The 14405-nt window shown below is 43.4% G+C and overlaps 1 protein-coding gene across 1 annotated transcript; it reads right to left on the reverse strand.

Moving 5' to 3' along the window:
- Window positions 1–5277: 5277 nt before the first annotated feature.
- Window positions 5278–5862, reverse strand: IFNA5 (interferon, alpha 5). The gene has a single exon (XM_023243268.2). The coding sequence runs from the start codon at window positions 5860–5862 to the stop codon at window positions 5278–5280; it is 585 nt and encodes a 194-aa protein (XP_023099036.2).
- Between the last annotated feature and the right edge of the window lie 8543 nt (window positions 5863–14405).

The raw sequence follows: 14405 nt of genomic DNA on the forward strand, positions 1-14405 counted from the left end.
GGGGAAGCCGAGGTGGCTGCTGGCTGGGCTGAGCTGGGCGGCTGGGGGACCTCAGGGCCGAGGTTCTCTGAGGGCCAACTCGAAGCATGGCTCTTAAATAGGGAACGCGGACAATTTCATTTTCTGAACATCCTCTCCACTTCTACTTCCTTTTTTTGTTTTCATTTATGCATTCTCCTTATTGTGTAAGAAGATGTCATCAATCTAAAATACTACGTTGGCAATGGAAGCTTTATTTCCCAATAAACTTCTGATATGTCCATCCCAATGGACACTTATCAACCAAACGAGAAACGTCTTTGTCCTAAAGACTGGAGTGATGTAGGCATGTAGGTACTCATACACACACCTGCTCACATATATGTTTCCATATATGAACATTGCTCTTTGTGTTAGAAAGAAACTTTGGCCTTGATCGTGGACTAGGTTTTTACCCTCTTTACTTCATACAGAGACAGGCTCCTTCACTCCTATGGGTTTTTGTATCTTGCTAGGTTCTGACCAGACCACGTACGGTAAATAAGCTCTTTAGAACCAGGACTGGGTTTTAATCACTGTTGTACTCACATTAGAGGCTTGTGGTGATAAGTGAATGAGTTTCTTGGATGTTTCTCTTCATTCTAGAAATAACTGATGCAGGTCCATGCAGTTATGCTTCATGGAGCCTCAGGGTCAAGACTAATAATACAGACACTATCCTTCTGCCATTTTGTAACCCGTCTACAGTGCTCCTCAGGCTGTGTCAGTGTCCCCAGCAGGAAGCCCGCTTCTGGTCTGGGACGTGTAGCTGTGAAGATGCTAATCCCAGGTCATTTTATTTTCTCAGCAACCCCTCACTCGCAAGGTTGTTATCACCTCTACTAACATGTTCCTCTGGAGTGACTGAGTGTCCTCAACCCAGTCTCTCCTGGACTCACTCCCTGAGGGCAGGCTCACCTTGTCCTGAGGACATTAGAATTCCTCTGCTGTGGAGGGGCTGGTTTCTTTGTTAGCAAAACAGCTATTACCCCTAGATCCTTGCCCTTGTCCCTGGAGTGTTTTTGTGAGGGACCCTAGCTCTCAGCGCTGACCTCCTCCTCCCCTGAGCAGGTATCAAAGTGTCAACAGCCCTCAGATGCTTAGGGCAAAATTTGTCTCAACTTTTGAGACAAAAGTAGGGGAATAGCCCAACTGTAATCATTTCACCTTCAGTGAGCAAATACTTGTCATTTTGCCACCACAGCTTTTACTGTTCAATCTTTTACTTCAACTATTGAGCACTAGTTAGACTCAACATTTCTGAGCTGGGCTCGGGGGACTCACTGATGATGCCTCTCAGTGGAAGCTTCCAGCACAGAAACTAGCAACTCTCCATTGTTCATTCAGTCTGGGTATTTCTCTTTGGCTTCTTAGTCTGTTCATCTGTCTGAGGGTCAGAATGCAGGGGGTGAGGCCCCGGCTATTGTGTCGGGGAGAAACAGCCTTCTCTCCTTTACTTACTCGTGTTATTTCATTTTAAATTTAAAAAACAACAACAAAAAGAATTTTGATGACTTAGTTTTTACGCAGTGGTTTACTGGACATGGTCTGTCTTGCTCTTCCTGCATCATGTTTTATATCATCCGCAGGTTAATACAAAGGCAAGTAAAAGAATGAGGGGCTGCACCACTTTTCTCTGTATTTCCAAGATATCAGGTTTTTGGTTTTTTGTTTCCCATTTCAACTCTCCTAGAAAGCAAAACACAACAATTGTGTTGGGCAAAAGAAAATATAGGTCTGAATGTCGTGAAAACGAAAAAAGGGAAGTGACTTGTCTGCTGGCAAAAAAAGCAAAGGGCTGGTTAACACAATCGGTGCAGCAAACTGGGGGCCCGGAGCTCTGGCAGAGGGAAGAGTGAAGGCCACACTGAATTCCCCCAAATCAGGAAAATAGCTGCTTTGGCCTGAGGCTCAAAGGAGAGAGCTGGCGGATGGTGATCACTCCCTTCGCCCACCCGTGCCTCCCACCCTGAGACTCGGTTCTCCAACACTTTCGAGTGTTTAACACTTAATACCTCTGGGATTGAAACCGAATATGGCTATAGAGAGTTTCAGGGCAATACTCAGTCCTTGTCATAGACAGCGTTAGAATCTGTTGTTGCCAGCTGGTAGCTTTTTGCAGCTTGAGGGGACATCCTCAAGAAGTGGCGGGATTTCTGCAGGGATCCCAAGCCAGCCCTCCAGTCTTGGTCGCTGCCCTTGCTGCACGTGGCCACCAGGGGGTGGTCTCCTCTGAGAGGAGCTTCGTTAGCCCACCCTTGAACCGGATCCTCCTTTCTGTCTTTTTCGCCACAAGTGCTATTACATCACATTTGACGGTAGTAAATAAAAAGGCTTTCTTGAAGATGTTTCTGCAAAACTTAGGGATTTCATCTGAGTTTTAGTTTCTACTTGTGACATGCTGCTCTTCAGGGAAACGTTTAAGCTTAGACCACAACAGACCAGAAAGCTGCTGTGTGAAGAGGCTGACAGTTGAAGGGAGTGAGTGACAGGGTGTGTGGGGACTTCCTTCTGGGACAGGGAGGAAACTAGAAACTATTAGGACAGGGGAATGTGTCCTGGACTGCTGAGGGGAGAGGTGCAGGTGCCACAATATTAAAGAAACATCATGTTTTTCTGTACTTCCATCTAAGTTTTTTTAAAATTTTTTTTTTTAATTTCTGAGAGAGAGACAGAGCACGAGTAGGGAAGGGCCAGAGAGAGAGGGAGACACAGAATCTGAAACAAGCTCCAGAGAATCCGAAGCAGGCTCCAGGCTCCGAGCTGTCAGCACAGAGCTGGATGTGGGGCTCGAACTCACGAACTGCGAGATCATGACCAGAGCCAAAGTCAGAGGCTCAATTGACTGAGCCACCCAGGTGCCCCTGTACATCCATCTAGATACTTATTCTCAACTCTCAGATATTAATACAAGCCACTATTTCCTAATTGAATATAAATAAGACACTTGTTTGAAATAAGGAGTGAATCAGTCAGCCTTCTCCAGAATTCACCACAAAATGCTGTTTTCTTATGCTGCCTCCTTTGAAGGTCAGTTAGTGAAAGGTAGGACACACAGTTGCTAAGAATTTTGTTGAAAGAGACAAACACTATTCTCACATATAGCCGTCTGAAGAAAAATAAGAAAATATGCACCATACTTTTGGTCGTTACTCTACGGAAGATGCGTTGCTTGGTGCCATTCAGGTGCATGACTTTAGTTAGTACTCACAATATTCTGTTATAATTCTTAGCTCTGTTTCTGTTCCTGAATTATACACAACTCACATTTGCTCTATGGATTTCCATTATTCATGTTGTGGTTACAGCTGATTTTAAACAATTTTTTGTTGCCTTAAATATGAAGACGATGCCTAACCCAGCTTCGCACTCTCATGTGAAGGAAGTCTGCTCGTCTTTTTTTTTTTTTAAGTTTACTTATTTATTTTGAGAGAGAGAGAATATGAGCACGGGTGGGGGAGGGGCAGAGAGAAGAGAGAGAATCTCAGGCAGGCTCTCTGCGGTCAGCCTGGAGCCCGACACCTGGCCCATCTAAGGAGTCTTGAGTTCATGACTTCAGCTGAAAACAAAAGTTGGACACTTAATTGAGCACCCGGGTGCCCCAAAAGACTGTCAGTCTTTATGTAATAATTGTGTTATTTGGGGACCCACCAAAGATGGTGATATTCAAAAAATTAGCAGAAATTACCAGTGAGTAACGTGAAAGAATTCCTATCGTGTCAAACTCCCCTAGAAACTGAAACGTACTATAAGGCTGCTGCAGCAAGCCAGTGTCATAACAATCAGTGAAGTAACTTAATTAATAAAACCAGTAATTCTAGGGAGTATTATTTTCTCAGTGGTAATAGATATTTTGGTGAAGGATTGAATTAATTATCTATTCCCAGTCGGTTCTTAAAGATGAGCAGCTTGCTGATGTACAAAGTAATAATAATCAAGACAGGATAAAAATTGTAACGAATTAAATGAGCTGTGATTCAAAATAAATATAATACTAGACACATTAGTATGATTTGCCAGCACATCAATTCCATGAAATCACTGAGAAATAGATATATGGCATAAAAGGCAGAACAATGCACAGAAAAACTGCCCCACGTTATTTTCCAGACCCCACGCTGTATTCTTTTTCACTTCGGAGACGCTAACTTCTCTTATTGAGGTTTTCAGCAATTCCAGTGTGGTTTCCTGCTTAGTAATTCCATGAAACGAACTCTCATGAAGTTCACGATGGTATCCATTTTTCTGTCGTAGCAGGCAGTTAGACCCACATCTTCCATGAATCCACTGGCATTCTTCTAAGCACGTGTATTTCCTGAAATACACTCAGCATCCTCTCTTGTTATCCTTCTACTGAATGGTCAGTATACCTGTGTATCCTTCGTGGTTCTTCTCTCCCCTGCTGTGCCTTAGCATCAAGTGTAACTCTTTCGGTCACACTACACTGTCGTGCCCCATGACCGCCTCTGTTTCTGGCTTCCTGTTGCCATGTATGGACCTGTTCTATGGCATTTTTTAAAAAATCTAAGCTCGCCTATCCACTGAAAATGGGCATTGGCACTTCCACGTGTATCAGTCAATGTAGAGGAGACTGACAGCTTTTATTTTTATTTCCTGACATTCTTCATTCTGCCATCAGTTGAGAGAATTCACTTCTCTCCCTGCTTCACTGTAATATTAAGTATGACGATGGCTTTTAGGTTTCTATCCCTACAAAAATCAAAGGTAAAGACAGCAGGAACTGTATTTGTTATATCCTGTGTCGTAAGATCAATGAACCACTTGTCTTAGAGGAAGACAGTTGTTACCTCTGATTTTAATAGAATCTGATGGGTAAATGAATCCTCTCATCGGTTTTCCATCAAGTTGCACCATTAGACCTGATGTTACTCTTTATAAACACTTCCCACAGTAAAAGTGAAATAAAAAAAACAATACACTGCTTAAATATAAAGAATATATTTTATTATATTACCAAAACATAAGGGTACACATCATATTACTTGAAAAAATTTAAATCTCATAAATATTTAAATAAATAAATAAATACTTAAATAGATAAAAGGATATCAGCACGGTCATCGGTAAGTGGCTTGTGCTCGTAGAGGTGACATGATGTTGCTTATTACTCCTAAAACATTTGACAAGTTATTTCGTTTCATGTCACGACTACAGCAGAAATGAGTCCTTGACATGACAGAACAGGTGGAAAGTGTGGCGTGATGAGTCAGTGAGAATCATTTCCATGTTGAACAGGTCTCATTTCTCGCTCCTTAATCTTTTCTGCATGGCTATTGATGAATAATACAAGGATCTCATGATTTCTGCTCTGACGATCTCCCAGGCACAAGGGCTGTATTTCTTCTCTTGCAGGTAGAGGGAGAGTCTTTGGAAGTAGTTCCTCAGGATGGAGTCCTCGGGATGAATGTCCTCGTTCGTCAGGGGAGCCTCTCCCTCCTCCACCTCCTGCAGGACACAGGCTTCCAGGCGGGTCAGCTGCCGATCAAGTCCCGTGCAGAATTCCTCCAGGAGGGTGGTGTTCCAAGCAGCAGACGAGGACGCCTCTGTGCAGAAGAAGTGGAAGATCTTCTGGTTCGTCACGTGCACCACCGAGAGGGCTTGGGCCTTGTGGGACTGGTCTCCACCGAACACGTCCTGGGGGAAGGCGAAGTCATTTCTGTCCTTCTGACAGGAGCTGGCAGGGAGTCTCCTCATTTGTCCCAGGAGCGTCAAGGCCCTCCTGTTCAGCAGGCCGTGGGTCTGAGGCAGGTCACAGCCCAGAGAGCAGACGGAGTTGCAGCCCAGAGCCACCAGGGCCACCAAGAAGGAAGAGGGCAGCGCCATTGGGGATCTTGCGGATGCTGTTGGCCTGGCTGGGGTGGGCGACTCTGTGACCCGTGGCTCCAGGTTCTCTGAACATCTTCCCTTGTGCGTGTGGCTTAAGTAGGGAACATAGCAGTTTTCACTTTCTGAACGTTGTCCTTACTTTCTACTTCTGTTTTTGCTTTCCTTTATGCACCTTCTACTTGGGTTTAGAGCATGGGTTCCACAACCATTTTTTTTTTCATCATTACCTCTTGCCTCCAGAGTTTTTGTACATATTTATCTAACTGAAACTTCTAAGAAAATTTAATAACACAGATACACATTATGTGTAATTATGTACTGTATATTTAACTGTACTTTATACATGAAAAATCATAAAAAAGGAAATATAAAGTTTACTCTATTTATCCAATGCAGGGTTAAGAATTACTAAAAATTTTTAAAAGTTAAAATTTAAAGCCATTGATGCTTAAGTATGGACCTAATTTTGATTTTTTTAATGTTTGCGTATTTAGTTATTTATATTTTTAATATGAAATTTATTGTCAAATTGGTTTCCATACAACACCCAGTGCTCATCCCAATTGGTGCCCTCCTCGATACCCATCACCCACCCTTCCCTCCCTCCCACCCCCCATCAACCCACTGTTTATTCTCAGTTTTTAAGAGTCTCTTATGGTTTGCCTCTCTCCCTCTCTAACTTTTTTTTCCCCCTCCCCCTCCCCCATGGTCTTCTGTTAAGTTTCTCATGATCCACATAAGAGTGAAAACACATGATATCTGTCTTTCTCTGTATGACTTATTTCACTTAGCATAACACTCTCCAGTTCCATCCACGTTGCTACAAAAGGCTATATTTCATTCTTTCTCATTGCCAAGTAGTATTCCATTGTGTATATAAACCAAAACTTTATCCATTCATCAGTTGATGGACATTTAGGCTCTTTCCATAATCTGGCTATTGTTGAAAGTGCTGCTATAAACATTGGGGTACAAGTGCCCCTACGCATCAGCACTCCTGTATCCCTTGGGTAAATTCCTGGCAGTGCTATTGCTGGGTCATAGAGTAGATCTATTTTTAATTTTTTGAGGAACCTCCACACTGTTTTCCAGAGTGGCTGCACCAGTTTGCATTCCCACCAACAGTGCAAGAGGGTTCCCGTTTCTCCACATCCTCGCCAGCATCTATAGGCTCCTGGTTTGTTCATTTTAGCCACTCTGCTGGCGTGAGGTAATATCTCAGTGTGGTTTTGATTTGTATTTCCCTGATGAGGAGCGACGCTGAGCATCTTTTCATGTGCCTGTTGGTCATCAGGATGTCTTCCTTAGAGAAGTGTCTATTCATGTTTCTGCCCATTTCTTCACTGGATTATTTGTTTTTTGGGTGTGGAGTTTGGTGAGTTCGTTATAGATTTTGGATACTAGCCCTTTGTCCGATATGTCATTTGCAAAAATCTTTTCCCATCCTTGGTTGCCTTTTAGTTTTGGTGATTGTTTCCTTTGCAGTGCTGAAGCTTTTTCTCTTCATGAGGTCCCAATAGTTCATTTTTTGCTTTTAATTCTCTTGCCTTTGGGGATGTGTCAAGTAAGAAGTTGCTGTGGCTGAGGTCAGAGAGGTTTTTTCCCTGCTTTCTCCTCTAGGGTTTTGATAGTTTCCTGTCTCACATTCAGGTCCTTTATCCATTTTGAGTTTATTTTTGTGAATGGTGTGAGAAAGTGGTCTAGTTTCAACCTTCTGCATGTTGCTGTCCAGTTCTCCCAGCACCATTTGTTAAAGAGACTGTCTTTTTTCCATCGGATATTCTTTCCTGCTTTGTCAAAGATTAGCTGGCCATACATTTGTGGGTCCAATTCTGGAGTCTCTATTCTATTCCAGACCTAAATTTAATTTGTGACTTATAACTTATTTACTTATATAAATTTTATATAAAGTACATAAGTAAATTAAAATTTCTATAAAGACATAACTATTTCAATGTACTTAAATATTTAAAATCATTCCAAATTGCTAAAAGCAACAAAAAATTTTAATTATTCACTTAAATTATTCCCTGATTTATTTTCAGTGTACTGAATTTTAATGTTGCCTCATGACAAAATAATTTTTTTCAGTTTATTTATTTATTTGGGAGAGCACAAGCAGAAGAGGGGCAGAGAGAAGGAGAGACAGAATCCAAAGCAGGCTCCACACCATCAGCACAGAGCCCGACACGGGACTCAAACTCATAAACCGTGAGATCATTACCTAAGCCGAGATGAAGAGTCAGACGCTTAACGGACTGAGCCACCCAGGCGCCCTGACAAAATAATTTTTAACTTAACCTGCTGCTAGATACTCTTGAAGGTATTGTCACAATATTTTTTCTGTTTCTCACTAGATAATTGCTGATGTGTTGAATGAGTTTTGTAGAATTAAATCATAAAATATAATATATTTGTATTTAATTCCCAAAGCCCACATCACATCGAGGCTCAGACAAAAGCAACATGCACAAGACAGCCAATAGCAGCTCACAAGTGAGCAAAAGCCACCTCTCCCAGAATGTCTTAGATCCAAGAAACAATGGAGAGAAACTCTTCCAATCACAGAGACGGGTTAGCCCCAGGTTTGTCACACTGATCTTGCAGATGTTTTGTGTATATTCCACAAATTCAATGTCCGTGCTTCTCGTATGATACCCAAGAAAATCCAATGAGAGAAAATAAATATTAAGGAAGAATGTTTTGTTAGACTGGCCCAATGTTGAGCTTTGGAGTGCCACAGACCACTGCAATATTTCAGGCTGGTTCACAACCCTAGGAACTTACTGTTATACCCTTGGAAGCAATTGTAACAACTATTCCACCTGGTGTGGCAATGCTGATAATGGGGGAGACTATTCACATACAGAACCGGGGAGTATGTGAAGCCTCGATATCTTGCACTCAATTTTGCTGTGAAGCTAACGGCTCTTGGGGGCTCAGTTGGTTGATCAACCGACTTTAGCTCAGGTCATGATCTCACGATTCATGAGTTCAAGCCCCACATCAGACTCTCTGCTGTCAGCACAGAGACTGCTTCAGATCCTCTGTCCCCAGTCTCTCTGCCCCTCCCTTATGTGCTCACTCTCTCTCTCTCAAAAAAAAAAAAAAAAAAAAGAGAACACTTGTGTTTTTTCAAAACTATATCCAAGGTAAGGAAATTGGCTTGTTATGTTATTGGAGTCAGTTCTTTCCAGGAAAGAGTCATTTTTCTCTCTGTAGAAAAGACTCCTGCCTGGGAACAGACTTCTGTAGACCACAAGCCAGGTCTCCAGATCCGGTCATTGTCTTTGTCCATCTTGGCCAGTAGGTGGCAATCTTCCTTTGTAAATATTTTAACAGACCCCTGACTAAAATGATCCTGCTTTCTCTTTCCTTTTTCCCTACAGCTAGTTGCATCATTGTAGGAGGAACATTCCCTCATGGCCAAAAAAGGTCACGAGAAGAAAAAGAAGAGAACAAGAACTCTCCTATGAGAGTTTCCAAAAACCTAGAACTTTCACACCACTCTTGATTTCAGTTAGTGACTTTTGTACTTGGCCGGAAACCACAGCAGAAAAGGAAGCAGCTGTGTGAATGGGCAGGGCAGGTTCAGGAGGAGAGACTGAGGAGAGCAGAGCTCGCTGGGGGTTTCTACACTGGGGCAGAAGGAAACACTGTGAGATGCACGTGAAGAATGAGATCTGGGGAAGCGGGAGGAAAGGGGAACGTGCTAGAGTCAGAATACATAGTGCACGTGTATATACACAGTATCTATGTGTACATGGTATATTAGTATGTATATAATTACATTGATGAGCCACTTGTTCCCAATTCTGTTTTTTCAGACTCTCAGCATTTTGCAGTCAGTTACAGAGAGAGGGCTAGGAGAAGTTAATTATGCTCTTATAGACCTCTATGAATAAATAAGAACATGATGGTAAGCCTTCATTCAGTGGAAAATACTCCCTAAGCACTTCTAGATGTTCTAACGTGACCACCCCGCTAAGGGACACAGGAAAGTTAGAGGGGCTTGCAGTTTTGTCCTTCCTGTCCCCCGAGTGGAAGAGGAGAGAGGGCTGGACTTCCCTTCCCCCGGTGGGGGCGGGGGGAGGCTCTAGGAAAATCATTTCCCTGGAGAGCAGGCCTTTGCTGAGGGGAACAGAAGACTGAGAGGATTCCCAGCCAGTGATTTCTCTTTCCTTTCCTCTTCTGGAAGCACCAGGAGTTTGTTTTCTCATCTTCACAGTGAGAACCTGGTGAAGGTTTCTCCCGAAGGTAACACTCACAAAAGCGTGTGGCCCCCAAAGACAGGATATCTTGCAGTTTTTCGATCTCAAGCTCGTCCATATGGACCTGCCAGTAATTCTTCCATTTCAGCTTCAGTGTTTCTACCAATACGAGCTTCAGCTGTGCTTTAAACTCTTGCATTTCTGCTCCCAGTCATCCAGGGTCTCTGTCTGCATCCCCCTCTTTCTGCAGAGCTAAGGGCGGCAGCTGGCACCTCGACCCCCAATTCATGATGGATCTAAGAAGAGTTGTTGCTTTTCAGTTTGTTTGGCACTTGTGTTATAGTTGATGGAAGGTCAAGGCTGACGACCAGCTCAGCTGATTACATGTTGGGTGGGTACCAGAACGTCTGCCAATACATGAATACGTATGTCACATCGTTGGAGGTAAGTTTCTCCCAAGGAAAGAGGCCCGAGAGATAATCACTGAAGAAGAACATTGGAGCACACTTTTGAACAATTTAACTCGATACATTCTAAGACGAAAGCAGAAATAAAGTCAGTGAAATGACTAAATACCTGGGAATGTGACTTCATGTATTAAAGATAATCATTTTGGGGTCTCTTTCCTTCCTCCTTACTAATTGTTACGAATTTGAATATGCAGACAACGATCACGTGATTTGCACTCAGGCATCTTTCTAGAGGCACAATCACTCCATTGCTTCTCTTTAGACTGAGATGAAGTCTCCGGATGGAACTTTTGTCCTCTAGTGAAAGGTTCTTGCTGGAGTGTCCAGGTGTGTGCGTTTAAGGCAGGTGTCCTGGGTTCCGGCTGTCCCTGGAGCCCCATGCAGTTTGTCCAGCAGGATCGGGTTCCAGGCAGCAGATGGCAATTTGTGAGGAACTTTGAAGGTCTGCCGGAGCAGCTCCTGGGGACAGAGGTGGCCTGGGCCTCCTGCAACTGGCAGCCACCCACCCTCTCCCCGGGGGAGATGCCCCTCAGTCAAGAGAACTGAGACGTCCTCCTGATCTGTGTCAGAAGCAGTAGGTCTTCCTGCGAAGCCGCCCTTGGCCGGGAGGCAGGTCAGAGCCCAGAAAGGAGATGCGGCCACAGGGATCCAGCAGGAGGCCCGCCGAGGGGGTGCGCGCTGGGCACCTGAGGGGTCTGGTGGCCTGGGTGACGAGCGAGGGGGGCGTCTTGGGCCCTAGTTCCTCTCAAGTTCTTTCTCCGCATGTCTTTTTTTTTTTTTTTAATTTTTTTTTTCTCAACGTTTTTATTTATTTTTGGGAGAGAGACAGAGCATGAACGGGGGAGGGGCAGAGAGAGAGGGAGACACAGAATCGGAAACAGGCTCCAGGCTCCGAGCCATCAGCCCAGAGCCTGACGCGGGGCTCGAACTCATGGACCGCGAGATCGTGACCTGAGCTGAAGTCGGACGCTTAACCGACTGTGCCACCCAGGCGCCCCTCCGCATGTCTTTTAATACAAAACCGTTTTCATTTTCTGAATGTTCCTGTACACGTTTTATTCTTCTTAAGTTTTGTTCCTTTCTTTATGTAAGCCTTAGATTAGAGTAGATTAGATCGGAAAACATTAACCCTATGAATTACTCATTTCACTATTTCAGTGAAGTTTAATTTGCCGCAGTACTTCAAATGTTCCAGCGTAAAGGGATCCAAAGCTTTCAAACGACGGAAATCTTTTGTGTTACGATCAAAAGTAGGTAGCTGTTGTTCTCCTTGCTCAGGACATACTTTTACCTCCGAGCCTGAGCTCTGTTGTTGTGATTTTTATTTTTTGCGCATCAGTCAAGACGCCTGGTCCCTTTGGGTCAGCGTGCCCATAGCCCTGTGTGTGACACCTGGCTCCCCTCGCTCACTCTCTCTTTCTCTGTAACTGGCCGCCAGGAGTCAGCTCATCAAACTTCCAGCTTTGAGCAAAATTTTATTGGAGGGTGGCTGCTTTGTCCCCCAAATAATCAACTGTCCGCGACCCAGGCTTGTTTCTGTGACCAATTCCTTCTCTTTCTGTCAGGTGCTCAAGAGTCAGATTTTTCCACAGCTTCCAGAAGACACAAACGTTCTGCACTTCATGTGTGTAGGGGGCACTGGTGTGGGTAAAGTATCCTTTTTTTTTTTTTTTGTAACCTTAAGTAGCAACAGGAATTTTATTTTGCTAAATGTTGATTTCTATGTGGAGTTCAGTTTATTAACCTGTGGAGTCCTTCTCATGCTCTCAGTTTCTGAGGCCGCAAGGGACTCAGTGTTGATTTTCCTGTTGCTGGAGGCTTGCACTGAAGTAACTGATAAGGCTTCCTGGGTTAGTGAGTCAGTTCTTTTCTCCTGAGCTATTTGGTTCATCGTGATCCATCTCACAGCCAAGATGTGGGGCAGGGAGGCCACATACTAGAGAAAACTAACCCCTTTCTTTACTAGCTTGGAGTTTTTTTAATTGTATATGTTCTTTTTAATTTAGTAATTTTATAGGCACGGGTGGACTTCTCTTCTGAATTCCTTTCTACTTCATCTTGAGGTCAGTACCAAAAGAGGGAAGCAAGAATGAAAACGGGAAGGGCCCCTACCATTATTTCCCATCAGTTTTGATATAGCATCTTTTTCTTTCTCCACTCAGCTTTCCTAGAAAGCTGTCACGGCATTGGGATGCACCGAGGCACCAGGAAATCAAAGGCAAATCTGACCGTGAAGGCCATGGAAACACTAGGGTGGCTCCCAGGTGAGGGGAAGCCAGCGGGAGCCCTTGGCTTCTGCTACCACCTTCCACCTGCTCACTGTGGTGCCTGCTTGCGAATTCCACCCAGCCCTCGCTAAGGTCAGTTCCATCTGCTTCCCCACATACTGGATGGTTTCCGTCCACAGAACAGCTTCCTGACCTTCCGCATAGTACGCATCAAAATGATAATAGATTATCATGGTAAGGAATGAAAGGTGCCATGCTTTAAAATAAACACAACATTAAGCATATGAACAGGATTTGCCAATACATCCAATCCATGTATCTATCCAGAGACACACATAGCGCAAAACGGAGAACTCTGCAGGAGAAAAAAAAAAAACTTCACGTAATTCCCAATTCCCATTCTATTCTCCTGTTGCATTTCAGCAGGCACATCTCTCACAACTATTTGCTCCTTATACCTGAACTTCTCTTCTCTTATTCACTCATTGCCTCCCACCCTCCAATATGGTTTCTGTGAGTTCTTCCAAACCAGCTCTCACCAAAGCTTCAATGCCCCCTTCATCCCAGTGCGGCGGGCACTTTACATCCACATTTTACAATGATGCAATTCTTTGAAGCCATTTCAGTCCTTGAAATCGACATTTACCGATATTCTCTCTTACCCTACTACCTCGTGGCCATTCTGTCTCTGTTTCTGTTGTGGCTCTTTTCTCCCTTTACCATCTGAAGTTTCGAGGAATCGATCTGAAGTTCTTTGCTCATGCTCTCCTCTTCCCGTGTGACCGCTTCTGTTTTAAGGCTTCCAGTTAATGGAGTTGCTTGTAAATTGCAGACTCAAATATCCATTTTCCAAAGAATATTCGCACTTGGAAGTCCACCAGTCAATTATAGGAGATATCTACAGCTTTTGTTTCTGTTTCCTGGCATGCTTTCCTGCAGATTCTGCTGAGAGAACTCCATTTTTCCCCTTCTCCTCATTATACCGTTTAATATAACTGATATAAATTCAGTGTGATTATTGTCTTTAGGTTGCTTTCTCCACAAAACTCACTGGTGCAAAAGCAGAACTGGATTTGTTATGTCCACCCCTATCCTGTCAGCCGCATACAGACTGGCTTAGAGAAAGTCTATTTTTAATGTATAACGTGAATAACTAATGAGTAAGTGAATTGCACAATCTATTCTTTCATCAGAGTTGTTTCTTTTTTAATAATAAACAGGGGCGCCTGGGTGTCTCAGTCGGTTGAGGGGCCGACTTCGGCTCAGGTCACGATCTCGCGGTCCGTGAGTTCGAGCCCCGCGTCGGGCTCTGTGCTGACAGCTCAGAGCCTGGAGCCTGTTTCGGATTCTGTGTCTCCCTCTCTCTGACCCTCCCCCATTTCATGCTCTGTCTCTCTCTGCCTCAAAAATAAATAAACGTTAAAAAAAATAATAAAGAAGACAAGAATTTTTCTATAGAAAATATTTAATAAAGAAAAGAATAAATTGAATAAATATAAAGAATATATTTTTTCTCTTAACCACAAAGTGAAAGTACACTTAATATTATTCAAATGTAATTTAAATCTTATAAATAGTTAAGTAAATAAATTGTTAAATAGATACATAAATAGATCAGCAAGGTCATCGGA

Source organism: Felis catus, chromosome D4 (assembly GCF_018350175.1).
Source record: "Felis catus isolate Fca126 chromosome D4, F.catus_Fca126_mat1.0, whole genome shotgun sequence".
In the NCBI taxonomy this organism is placed as follows: domain Eukaryota; kingdom Metazoa; phylum Chordata; class Mammalia; order Carnivora; family Felidae; genus Felis; species Felis catus.

Excerpts from the sequence above, each read along its gene's own strand:
- IFNA5 (XM_023243268.2), bottom strand. The coding sequence starts at position 5,862 with ATGGCGCTGCCCTCTTCCTTCTTGGTGGCCCTGGTGGCTCTGGGCTGC.